The 13641-nt window shown below is 44.7% G+C and overlaps 1 protein-coding gene across 1 annotated transcript in view; it reads left to right on the top strand.

Annotated features, from left to right (window-relative positions):
• Positions 1-13641, top strand: part of Scarb2 (scavenger receptor class B member 2) — a 53493-nt gene that overhangs the window by 25932 nt on the left and 13920 nt on the right. Inside the window, exons 3-5 of the mRNA XM_051170217.1 lie at positions 8140-8287; positions 10100-10288; positions 10935-11026. Of these exons, the coding sequence (XP_051026174.1) occupies positions 8140-8287; positions 10100-10288; positions 10935-11026 (429 nt within the window). The remainder of the gene's footprint in view (positions 1-8139; positions 8288-10099; positions 10289-10934; positions 11027-13641) is intronic.

Below are 13641 nucleotides of genomic sequence, written 5' to 3'. Positions count from 1 at the left end.
CAATTTGAGCATCGGGTGCCTATGGGTATGCAAGGAAGGAGTGAGTGAAATATTTGCAGGGGTCCATTAGAATACACAGGACTCAAGAGGTTGATTGGACCTGGAGGGTTTGAGTAAGCCCAGCTGGAAAGTCAGGACTCTGTCAGGACAAGTCGAACATAGATTTGAGACGGGCCAGGTCCTGAGAGCTATGGCTCTTAAGGAACACACTGCAAATGTTGCTTGCCTGAGCGCCCTGAGATTTGGGGTTGTAGGATAAACATGACTTTGCAGGGAGCTGTCGCACTTCTTGGCGGCGGTTTGGCCTGTCTTGGCTTTCTGCAGTCTGCAAGTGGGTCAGACGCCGCTTGGGACTTGATTTCGTGCTATTGTTTGGGCTGAGAGACGGACCCTACCATAGCACCTGTGGCAGTGAGTTGCCTTTCTACAGTTCTGCTCACTCCTGTAGACCAGGCTGCGTCTGTCTCCCAAGTGCTGGGATTAAAGGCCTGAACCAGTATGTGCAAGGGAGGGGGTGGGGGGGGGGGGAGGCGGGACATTGTGATGCTGCAGAGGGAATAGAGGTGGGAACTCTGAAAGGAAGAAAGGCTTCTGGGATGCAGAGGCCTGGCTCATCTGACAGTTTGCAGTGGCTTCCTTGCCCCAAGAGCTAGCATGTCCCCTTCAAAAGCTGAATGTTCCTGGGAGAGCTGGCAGTCTTTCCAGGTTAAGGAATGCAGTGCTGTTGAGTTTTTCCGAGGTTGAGCAGGTAGGACTGACTTGCCCCAGGAGCCTTCTGCTCAAGTGACACCTTCCCCCGAGAGTTCCGTAGATTAGTGAGAGCCAGTGGCTTTTTTCTGCCTTTGGCAGACTTACTGTTTTATCAAATATTTTTTTCTGTTACTAGTTCAAGAGTCAAAGACAATTTGTCTAAGACCTGCTCAGTTAATCTTTGTTACGTATTTGCTAAATTAAAAAAAAAAACTATTTATTTATTTTATATGTATGAGTACACTGTCTTCATGCACAGCAGAAAAGGGCACCAGATCGTATTACAGATGGTTGTGAGCCATGTGGTTGCTGGGAATTGAACTCAGGACCTCTGGAAGAGCAGCAAGTGCTCTTAACTACTGAGCCATCTCTCCAGCCCCCATGTATTTGCTAAATTTACACTATGCCACTATGAGCCTTCTTTTTGTGTTCCTTAGATTTTTCTTCATATTGCTCATTTCCATTTTAGACTTCTGTGACTGCTTTGATGGCAGGAAGAAATTGTGTGCTAAATCTTAAGTGGGTTTGTAAAAAAAAAATTTTTTTAAGAGAAGGTCTCTCGCTTGACCTACATAGAACCCAATAATTAGGCAAGGCTTCCTAGTCAGAGAGCCCCAGGGATCCAATTGTGTCCCACTCTGGGGTTACAGACTGTGCTACTGTGACCTGCTTTGTTATGTGGGCTCAGAGGATCGAACCAAGGCCTTCATGGTTGCAAGGCCAAGCACTTTCCTGCCTGAGCCATCTCCTCAGCTCCTTCCTTCCTTCCTTCTTTCCTTCCTTCCTTTCTTTCTCTTCTTCCTCTTCTTCCTCCTCCTCCTCCTCTTCTTCTAAACCTTTATTTTTATTTGTGTCTGTGTGAGTGTACACAAAGGCTAGAAGAGGGCATCAAATCCCCAGGAGTTGGAAATATAAGTAGTTATGAGTCACCTGACATGGATATGAGAGCCAAACTAGATCACCACCAAGCCATCTCTGTCCCTCTTTTCTTTTTCTTTTTCTTTTCTTTCTTTTCTTTTTTTTAAAATACCTTAAAAAGCCTCATTCCTACTTTCCTACTTGGGGGGGGGTGTAAATCAATACTCATTATGGAAAACATGGAGGTTCCTTTAAAAACTAAAAATAGAGCTACCATGTGATTCCTCCATCTTATTGCTGGTATCCATCCAAAGCAAGTGAGATTGGCAGGTTGAGGTGATGTATGCCCTTACACGTTTGTCTTAGAACTGTTTACAGAATCCCTTGTGGCATTTGAATAGTGCTCTCCTGGGCTTCACTGGAGTCTTTGAAGACAGGAGCCAGGAGCCCCCATCTGAGGAACATGGCACAAGCAGTGATGCTGTGTGGTAATGACTTAACAACTTAATGTGTGCTAGGGTGCATTGTAGAGGAGTGTTAATTCAGAACATGGCCGTTCTGGCAGGAGAGCACATCCATAGACCTTCTAGGTCTATGTGGTCTTGCTGGAATACAAACACGCCTTTAATCCAGGAGACAGAAGCAAACAGATCTGAGTTCAAGGCCAGCCTGGTATAGAGCAAGTATCAGATAAAAGAAAAGCTTAGGTCCAAGTGTGGTGGTGCATGCCTTTAATCCCAAACAAAGGTAAAGTTAGAGTGTAGAAGGAAGCACTGGTGTTTGAAGTGGCAGAGGTGTTTGAGTGGCAGAGAAGGTGGCAAATCAGAGACTTGACAGGATAGAATATGCCAAACTCTCACAAGAAGAGAGAGGAAAGGTTAAGAGGCAGTTTTACAGAGAGAGGAGGCGGTTTTACCAGGACAATAATAGAGAGACGGGTTGCAGAGAGAGAACTCAGGTGAAGATGGAACGAGCCAGAAAATGAGAAGAAGCCAGATTAGAGCAGATTGCTGAGTTACTGTGAGGCTAAGCAGAGCAATTCTGGGCCGAGAGAGAAGCCGGATTTAGTAAATAAACTGAGGAGAGGCGTTTGAGCCAGAACAGCTGAGTTGAACCAGCCAGCCCAGAGCTCAGAAAGAACAAGTAAGGGAGAGCTTATTAAAGCAATGAGTCTTAGAGGCTGAAAAACGGTCTAGGGCTAGGCTCGACTGTACAGAGGCTAGAAGCTTCCAGGACTAGGCCTAGGTTAGCAGAAGGAGGCAGTAAGCCTCCCAGACAACAATTAAAACAGGACAATAAAAGTTACTTTTACAGTGCTTTAGCTGGGCTTTCCCTCTCCGTGGTTTAACTCTCACAGCACCTCTGTGAGATAGACACATTGCCGTGGCCACTTCACAGATGAGGAAACGAAAACAGAAGCCATGAGGAGCCGGCATGGGGGCTCACACTGTAGTTCCCACTAGAGAAGCTGAGGCAAAGGGATGGTTGAATGTTTAACAGCAGCTCAGCTGGCTTAGAGAGTGAGTCTCAGGCTCCCCGAGGCAACATACTAAGGCCTTGTCTTAAAAGAAAAGATAAAGGTCAAAGAAACCACAAGTGGCTTTTTAGTGCCACAGCCAAAAAAAGTATTGGTGTAGATAGGACTGAACACAAAACCAGAGTCAGATCTCACCCTCCACTTCTGCCCCGCGAACTCGGTCACTGATATCAGCCACCGCTGTGATAGAATCACCATGATTTGGGGTAAAGAACTGGATGGGTGAGCCCAAATGACTAAACCCATTTGAGATAAACCAGATGATTAAAATGTAAGGGTATTGCTTGCTTGCTTGCTTCCCTTTTGGTGTTAAGTGTTAGGGCCCAGTTGTCTCAGGCACGCTGGGACAGAGCTGTTACAGCAATGAGGTGTGTCCTCATCCCGAACCTATCAGCATTGCATTCTAGTATATAGGACATCTCGAAGGAACTGGGTGCACACGTGTTGATTTATCCAGTGAATTAAAATTGTTCTTTCATATTTCCGATCTTCTTCTTTCCTGTGTGATTCAGCAGCTCCTGGGCTATAACGCAAACTTTTTCTTCTTATGTTTGCTTTAGAGACAGTGTCACTCTGCACCCCAGGCTGACCTGGAATTCACTGTTTATTCTAGGCTGACCTCAAACTTAACAGCAATCTTACAGGCGGAAGCCACCATGCGGCCTTCTTTCTTTCCTTTTCTCCTTCTTTGTTTTGTTTTTGATGTTGTTTTTAACAGGGCTTTGGAATGTATATGTAACTGTGTGGCTTGGGCTGGTCTGAAACATCTGGATTTTTAGGTTCAAGTAATCCTCCTGCCTCAGCCTCCCCAGTGCTGAGATTATATGTAAGACCCACAACACCAGGGTTTTCATCCAACTCCCTCCCTCCATCCCATTCCTTTCTTTCTGATTCAAGTCTCACCATATAGCCCAGGCTGTCTTCAAACCAGAAATCCTCCTGCCTCAGCCTCCCCAGAGCAGGGACTACAGATGTGGCTGCCATTCCTGGGCTATTCTTATTTCCTTCCTTCCTTCCTTTCTTCCTTCCTTCCTTCCTTCTTCCCTCCCTCCTTTCCTCCTGCCCTCCCTTCCTCCCTCCTTCCCTCCCTCCCTTCCTTCCTTCTTTCCTTCCTTCCTTCCTTCCTCCTTCCCTCCCTCCTCCCCCTCTTCCATGGCTAGATCCACCATGGTGTTTTGTAGGCATCTTTATTTTTAATATATTTTATATTATTGGGATATCTTATATCTCTTCCCCCCTTCCAACCCTTATCCATGCTAATACCATCCAACACCCCAATACAAGGTAAGAGAGAAAGAAGGTTAGTGGTGAAGGGGGGTGTAGGTCTCTTTGGCTACTTCCTGCTGGTTAGGGATGTAGTTCCTTGGGGCAAGTCCAATCTTCGTAGTCAGAATGTCCAGCAGTCCAGCAGTGGCAGCAGGAAGAGCAGCCGCCACCCCCTCTCCGGGTCCTGGCGTTTACTCCCTCTCAGGGCCCCCAGAATTAAACTATCTGCAGCTGGCACAGATCATGCCTCTGCCAGAGCACTAGACAATCACAGTTAACAGCTGTGGACAAAGGGAAGCAGCCACATAGCCCACACCTGGCATTAAAACAAAAACATGTTTACATAACATAACTGAGTTTTCAAAGAAACCCAAAATTCCACTGCAATGTTTAGCCAACATTAAACTATAGTCTGAGATTATTATTGTCTACAGAAGAACAGGGCAGTCATACCAGGCAGTTGGAAATAACAGTTCCTTGGTTCATTGTCTAGGCCCGGGATTGCTTTTGTTTCTGCTTTACGCTGTTGTCTGTGTTTCTAGAGGGGTCTTTGGTCTTCTCTAAGATGGTTGACAGTGATTTAATTATTTCTTGCTGCCAGTCTCCTGTTTTCTGGCAGCTTCACTGTTTCACTTGATTGCTATTGATCATGCATGCATTTGTATATATGGACATGCCCATGGGCATTGCTAACCAGCTTTGTTGGTATTGTCATCAAAAGCCCCTTTCCCATGTCAGTCTGAGTATTTCTAGGGCTAAACTTTTGGTTTCTTTGGCTGACCATGCTGTTTTGAGAGGAAGGCTTCCTTTCCACATCCTCTCTCCCTCAGCAGAATGAAAGGCCACATTTTACAGTCACACACCCCCCCCCCCCCCCCATGTACGGCACTCTGTAAAGGCCTATGTAGGGGGCAGCCCCTGTCTCAAGACACAAAACCAAACAAATCTAAAAAAATAAGCTAAAGATCTAAGTCATAGGAATATGTGCTTCCTCAGATCTCATGAGCCCGCCTAGGAAGACACTAGACCTCAAGCAGATGTGTGTTGAGGTAATTGAGAGGAGCTGCTATACTGATGCCCTCAGCACCCTGAGCAGTGGTCCAGGACAGAGAGGAAAAGAAATCAGGCTTCCAGCAGAAGAGAGGGGACTGGGTATCCAAGAAGAGCAAAAGTCACCGCAAACCTCTGAACTTCAGACTGTAAACGTTTTTGAACACAGCCATCTCTGCCTTACATTTTCCCAGAAGACCGGCTGTTTTCTTTCTCATAATAATTGAAATCTGGCCTGTGTTACATGCATTCATTGGTTACGCCCCACTGGCATTGTTAATCACCTTTTAGGAGGCCTGACCCAGAGGGAGAACTGTACAAGGGTCATATCTTCCTGACTACTCTGTAGGGCTCAATGCTTAGTGCTGTAGACCAGTCAAAGACTTCTCTGTGCCTGTTTGTTATACTTGCCTTTGTTAATTTTTCCCCCTATTCTTATTTTAACTCTAGAAAGTATCAGGCACTGTCGGGGGGATTGTGTGGCGAGGGCTGAGGGTTAGAGGTGGGCAATGCAGAGCTGTAATCCAAGTTCTCAGGAGGCAGAGGCAGGGGAGTCACTGCAAGTTTTAGGACAGCCTGGACTATATAGTGGATTCTAGGCCAGCCAGAACCCTGTTTAAAAAACAAAAACAAATCCAAACTAGAAAGAATTTAAGAGGAGTTAAGACAAAATATTCAAGCTTCTATCAGCTTGTTTGCTGTTCTTACCAGAGGCTGTGTGATGACTCCTTCATAGTCTAAACACCTCACCCAGGGGTTTATTACTGAGTGTCTGAAGCAAGTACAATTAGCAAGCGCCACAGGTGGACAGCTGGTGAAAAACATCTCCGAGAATTGCTGTGGTCAGAAGGGGCCTGTGGGGGAAGTGGTCAAGGCCCAACTGCCCTGAGCCTTCTAAGGTGTAAGTGATTATATCCTCTTAGACACCATTTTGTTAACCACATATGTAGCTATAAAGACTTTCTACATAGAGTAATGGTACATGCCTCTAATCTTAGCACCTGAGAAGCTGACACAGAAGGGCTGTCCCCAGTCAAAGGCCAGAGTGGGCCACAGAGTAAAATCCTATCTCAAGCAAAACAACCCAAAAAGCCCCACTAAATTTAGAAAAAAAAAAAACTCATTAAAATGTTTTATCTTAATTACTGAGTGCTCTGATACAACTTGCAGTCCATGCCTTCTTTCTCACATTCACTCTAGGCCCAGATACTAAGCCCTGCCCATCCCCGTTTTTAGACAAAGTCTCATACCGTAGCCTGGAGCTCACTGTGTAGTCTAGGCTGGCCTCCAGCTGCCCATTTTCTACCTCACTCAGCCTCCCAAGTCCTGGGATCACTAGCATGAGCAAGCATATCCACCCAGGCCAGGCACTTTGAAAGACGTGTTTTGGCTTGATTTGGTTTGATTTGGTTTTGTCCTAGCCTCACTTTGAAGATCAGGCTGGCCTCGAAGAACTCACAGGGATTCGTTTACCTCTGCCTCCTGAGTGCTGGTATCAAAGGCTTGTGCCATCATGCCCAGCCCAAAGATGTGGTTTTTTAATTGGCAGTAATTTATAGGATGCAAATGTTTAATTATTAGTTCCGAATAAATAGCATATTCATCACCTCAGATACTTATAATTTCTTTGTGTTGGGAACATTGAAAAACCTTCTCAACTAGCTACTTAGAAATAAATGTCAATGTGAACGATTGTTACCTACTATATAATACAGTAAGCTCTTTCAAGAGATTTCTTTTTTTCTTTTTTGTTTTTGTTTTTCTGAAACAGGGTTTCTTCTGTGTCACAGAGCCCTGGCTGTCCTGGAACTCTCTTTGTAGACCAGGCCACCCTGGAACTCACAGCAATCCACCTGCCTCTGCCTCCCAAGTACTGGGATTAAAGGTGTGCACCATCACGCCCAGCTCTAAGTAATTTCTTAATATCTCATTTTGGGGAATTGGCTTGAACTAAACTGAATTGTGCACAGAACCAGGAGTGAGGCCCAACTTACTATGTTGACCCCAACCTATTTTTCCATTTCTGTCTCTCTGTCTCTTCCCTCTGCCCCCAACAGCAAGTAGATCCTCAGTCCCTCGGACCTCAATTTTCTTTCTTTCTTTCCTTCTTTCTTTCTTTCCTTCCTTCTTTCTTCTTTCTTTCTTTCTTTCCTTCTTTCTTTCTTTCCTTCAACTCTCGAAACAGTCTTACTACTAGGTAGAGCAGGCTGGCCTCAAACTTGTCAGTGATCCCCTGCCTCCGCCTCTGGAGTACTCGGATTGCTGACATGTGCCAACATACCTAATTGTGGCCTCAGTTTTAAAACAAAATTTACAACTGAATTAAAGTTAGAATCAAAGGCACCAGAATACAAACTGAACCTGTAAGCTGAACTGAAAACATTTCAGGACCAATTTGTAACTGAGGAGAGAGCTCGTTGCTTGGCTGTTATATCTCCCTGATTATGGGAGGGGGAAAAGTGGCGACAATAGATTTTTGAGAAGCTCTTCCTAGGTCTCATCCCCTTTTGACATCCTGGCATTAATCTGTAGTGTTTCAGGGCTGGGTAGCCTATGTAAATAATCACTTTCCTAGAAATGTTGTATTAAAAAGTTGGAACTTTACTACTGAGCAGAGGGAACGGCTTTGTTTGTTAAACTGGTCTGTTTTCAAATAATTTTTTCCTCTGTTTGTTTAGGGAGCTCAGGAACAAGGGGAACATTCAGTTTGGGGAAAATGGAACAACCATATCTGCTGTCAGCAATAAGGCATATATTTTTGAACGAAACCAGTCTGTTGGAGACCCTAATGTTGACTTGATTAGGACAGTCAATATTCCTCTGTTGGTAAGTACGCCTTTTAGATTCCTTATCATGGGTTCATGGAAGGAAAACGGCAAGCCTGCTACGATTCTATGCAACTTAGGAGCTATGGTTTTATGATAAAATATAGATATTATGGAGAGAGGGGAGCTCATTTTGCTTAGCGTGAGTCCATGAATTTAACCCCGGCACCATCAAAACACAAACACTAAATATGGACAAGCACGAAGACTTTGGTTTGCTTGTGTGTGTGGGGGGTTGGTTTGCTTGTGTGGGGGGTGCGGGGGGGAGGCACCCCTCATGGCCTCCAGCTTGCAGCTTTGATTCTTCTTCATCTGCCTCGTGTTTGAGTTACAGGCATGCTCCTGCAGTAGAGCCTGGCCAGCCTTTCACGTATGTGTACGTTTGCTAAGTGTACTGATAAAGACTTTTTTCTGAGGTCTGTGAAACCAGGTCATTGCAAAGGTCATTTGAAGATTAGGTCTCTGGGATTTTCCCTTTGTGTTCAGGATTAGCCTTTATGCAATTAATAAGCAAGGATTTTTTGGTGCCTAGAAATTTAAAACATATTTGTCCCTTAGGTTGTCTTAGAAACCTAGTAGAATTTTTTTTTATCCTGAGTTTAAACTTTTTTGTTTTGTTTTGTTTTTTTTTTTTGTTTTTTTGAGACAGGGTTTCTCTGTGTGGCCTTGGCTGTCCTACACTCTTGTAGACCAGGCTCTGAGTTTAAACTTTTTAAGACACATGATTGACACTTCCCTCCCCTTTCAGACAACAGGCACTAGACCTTTGATTAGAGCCTACTATGTTTCTTGGTCTCAGATTATGACGACAACCCCACCTTATAACACCCATGTTATACATATGCCATTTTAAAATTGAATCTCTTGTAGCCCAGGCTAGCCTACAACCTTTGTTTTTTAATGTGGCTGCTAGGGATCACTCAGGGCTTCCTGCACGGTGGGGCGAGGCGGGGCGAGGAACTGCTTTGTTACCCTGTGAGCCACATTTCTAGCCCCCCCCCCCCCCCGGAAACTTTATTACTTATACCAACCTCCTCTGAGCCTTCCACCCTAAAGTGGTTGTCACTTGGCACTGATGGAGGACCCAGGCCTTAAAGAGTACAGACCCTGAATCTTGCCTTGCCCTGCTGCTAAAGAGAGCTTTAAAGGTTCAACTGCCAGGCTGCTCCAGGGGCAGTAGAGCCACGTTGTGGCCAAAGGTCCCTACGTATTCATAGGATCTCTGCGGTGATCACCATTCACAGCCCACTAAAGGGAAAATTCACATGTACAGGAAGATGCACTATGAGCCTGACCTGGTGGTCCAGGCCTGGGATCCCAGCAACTTTCTGAGGCAGAACTTGGAGGGTCAAAAAGCCCAGATTGGGCTCCATAGTGAGTTCAAGGTTAGCCTGGGCAACTTAGTGAGACCCTGTCTCAAAATTTACAAAAGGGGAGCCTGAGGTCTTAGCGTACAGATCAGTGGTAAGAGTGTTTGTCTATCGTGTGCAAGGCCATGAAGTCTACACACACACACACACACACACACACACACACGAGAGAGAGAGAGAGAGAGAGAGAGAGAGAGAGAGAGAGAGAGAGAGAGAGAGAGAGAGAGAGAGAGAGAGAAATATGAGAAAGGGCAGTAGCTGAACTCTTCTTGCTTCACACAGAGAGTGAGGTCACTGGTTGGATTAGTTTCACACATTCACATCACAGTTCCCGGCCCCTTCTGCTGAGGGGGAGGAAGAGAGCCAGGTGGGTGGGACTGGTTTATTTGGGGGGAAAGCGAGTCGGGGTGGTGGACACTGGCTAACCTGCCTTTGCTCTGCAGGCCGTCGTGGAACTCACCCAGCTGCCCTTCCTCAGGGAGATGATTAAGGCCATGCTGAAAGCCTATCAGCAGAAACTGTTTGTGACTCACACCGTACACGAACTGCTCTGGGGCTACAAAGATGAGATCTTGTCCCTCATCCACATTATCAAACCCGACCTCTCTCCTATCTTTGGCCTGTTCTACGGGGTAAAATGTTTGCCCTAGACCCTTTCTTCAGCTGGGGGGGCGGGGGGGCGGTGAGCACGGGAGGGGGAGGGAGGAAGGGGGGCAGGATGGCGGGGGCGGGGTGCCGGCGGTAGAAGGCACACCAGCTAGGGTGCATCCTGAGGCTGGCTTTCTTCAGGGTGAAGACCAGAATTGCCTGGAGTTCTAACTAGTTCTCAAAGTCTATGAACAATAAGGCAATGGTTGGTAATAGATACAAGTCGACCTCAGGAGTAACAGCGTTGAGTTAGGGCTGGGGCAGTGAGCGCGTCTGGCCCGAGGTTGTCCAGTGTCTCACTCTCAATGCATGATGCCCAAAGCAGTTCACTTCCTCTCGGGCGGAGGGCAAGCCTTAAGGCTTTTCAAAACATAGAGGTTGTTCAGACAGAGTTACAAGCAAGTTTTAAATGCTACTTCTGTGAGAGAATGGGTCCTGAAAGGCGACTTTCACCAACATTTCCTCATCCTGAAAGGACAGCCTTAAACACATGTTCCCTAGAATTCCCTGTCTCACAAGAGCGCGGCTCTCACAGCTCGATTTGAGTATCATAGTATTTCAAAAGTATTTTTTTTTATTTTAATGCTTATACCTTATCTTTTTAAAATTGTGATGCTTATTTATTTTCAGAAAAACGGAACTAATGACGGAGATTACGTTTTTCTAACCGGCGAGGACAATTACCTTAACTTTTCAAAAATTGTAGAGTGGAGAGGAAAAACGTAAGTCTGACAAGATTTCCTAGTGTAACTTTTTTCTGTTTTTTATTTAAACAGAATATGCTCCCCGCCCCGCCCCCCCCCCCCCCCCCCCCAGTTTAACACTAGGGTGTGTTGCTTGCTGGTAGAACACCTACCTACCATAAGCAAAGCTCTGAATTTGACCCCAGCAACGAAAAAGAACTTAGCTTTTGTCTTCTGTATAAAAGTGTAAATATTCTTTTTAAAAAATTGTTACTTTACAAATCAAGATGAGGGTAAAAATACCTCGGGAATTAGGTATTAGTGATTTGTATGCTTACCATGGCCAGATGTGAGTTCGAAGCCACGAAGTCGCCTCGCTGGTTTTCCTTGGTAGTTGTGAAGTAATGTGTGACAGCCGCTGCTTAAACGCTTTCAAACCAGTGCTCGGTGGGAGGGCAGAGACCACCTCCCTTTTCACTTTGTGGGTGTGGTCTGCTCATGTTATTTTTTTTTCTAAAGATGAAATTCATTTACATTCAGTATTATATTTCAATTTAAAATTTTTTATTACCTAATTTTTGTTTTATATCCAAATACTTATTTTTCTAGCCTTAGTCTTTTATATTAACATGTTTGAGCTTATTTTTATATTCTTTTCTATACTTGGATTTTTATAATTTTTTTCATTTTTCTTACTTTTTTCTTCCAAATACTTTTACCTGTTTCTTACAAATACTTTTACCTGTCCTGTTTCTTAACATCCTCCTTGATTTTATTTTATTTTTGATACATAGTCTCACTGGGTAGCCCTAGCTGGCTTAGAGATCCATATGTAGACTGTAGAGATCCATTTCCCTCTGCCTCCTGAGTACTAGGATTACAAAAAAATGTGCTACCATGTTGTTTTTTTTTTTTCTTTTTTCTTTTTTCTGGAAGTACTGGTCTTTAAACTCAAGCCTTGTGTGTGTTAAAGCCTTTACCACTGAGGTGAGGTATCTCCACAGCGCCTTCATTTTCTTTTGGGATGAGTCGAGCTCTCACTTTGTATTCCTGCCTGGCCTGGAGCCCCTGCCTGGCCTGGAGGTCTTGTTCACTCTGCCCTGTGCACAGACATGGACTGTGGCTGTGAGCCACCAGAGTGGCTCTCCACTGACCTTTAGCATTTGGATTTATGTCATGGTTCTGTTTGGCCCTGCAGCATACTTCTAACCTAAGGCTTCCAGTCTTTGTGAGATCTGGGGAAAACTTCAGCAATTTTCTATTCACTTCACTGGCATTGGCCCGAGGCCTGCTCAGGTGGCTGGGGCTTAGGCCAAGTGATTCTGGGTTCATGGTATCTTATTCAAAGGTTTGAGGTAAACACACAGAGATTTGCAAACAAGCACAGAGACTTACTTTATTTAAGGCAAACCTGTAATACAGATAAGAAGGAAGTGATGCTGAGAAACCCAGCAGGCCACATGACGCCACTCACGAGCCCAGCTTATTATTTGAGACTTTCTATTTTTTAGTGTCCAACAGGAGAGGTATGATTGCCAAGGATCATACAGTCTATGTGTTTTGTTAAATCTCGATTGACAGATTGGTCTACGACAAATCTTTTGTTCTATCATGTCCCATCCCATAATATAGCTAATTGTAATCATATGCACGCCCAACTGTACATAGGCATAAGACAGTAAAGAAGGGATTCTCCCTAAACGTTCACTTAAAGGACCAGCTCAGCCCACTTCCCATGGTCCAGTATACGTTGGAATGGATACAAGGTGTTACTAATGGATTCTAAGGGAGCAACTTACTTCCATTGTTTATGTGCAGCCTGAAGTGGGCAGGGCCCTCAGTTGCCAGGTTGCTTGGTGCATTGCATGGCGAAAAGCATGCATGTAGCCAGGCTAAGTAGAGTCCAGGTTGCTAAGCTACCCCATGTGCTTGTCTGCCTCAGTCTCATTTCCCCACCTCCTACCCCCAAATTCTTCTAAACACTTAGCAGAGCCTCTCAGTCTAGTGGCTGTGACTTGATTAATTCCTCACTTTCTGAGCTTGCATTTATGTAAATTCCCCTAGAACCGTCTCTAATTCATGAGTTTTCTCTTCAACTATGCAGTCTAGAGTTTTATATCCCTGTTGATGTTTTTTTCCAAAACATTTTTGTGGCCAAGTTTTCTATTGTTTAATCTTCTTAATTTTGTTTCATCTTTTTCCTCCTTTTAATACTACCACTGTCTACCTCCAAGGGGTTTTTGTTTGTTTGTTTGTTTGTTTGTTTGTTTTGTTTTGTTTTTAATGGTATTGGAGATTAAACTCAGAGCCTCATGCATGTCAGCCAAGGGATATACACTAAGGTGCATTATCAGGCTCCATTATTTTTTATGTAGAAAATGGTTTATTTGCTTTGTTTTATACATATGACTGTCTTGTTTGCATGTGTGCATGTGTGCTACAAGTGTTTCTGACGCCCATGAGGCCACAGGGCTTTAGATCCCCTTGGAATTGGAAGTACAGAGGGTTGTGAGCCATCATGTGGATGTTGGGACCCTATAACCCAGATCCTCTGTAAGAGCAGCAAGTGTTTGTAACCTCTGAGCCATCTCCCCAGCCCCAGCCTTCCTTGTTTTTACAAATGATGTTACTGTTTCACTGTGATGCTAAGCACA

The sequence above is a fragment of the Acomys russatus genome, chromosome 28 (assembly GCF_903995435.1).
Source record: "Acomys russatus chromosome 28, mAcoRus1.1, whole genome shotgun sequence".
NCBI classification, from domain to species: Eukaryota; Metazoa; Chordata; class Mammalia; order Rodentia; family Muridae; genus Acomys; species Acomys russatus.
The sequence above is the reverse complement of the archived record's forward strand: the minus strand, read 5'-3'. Positions and strand labels throughout refer to the sequence as shown.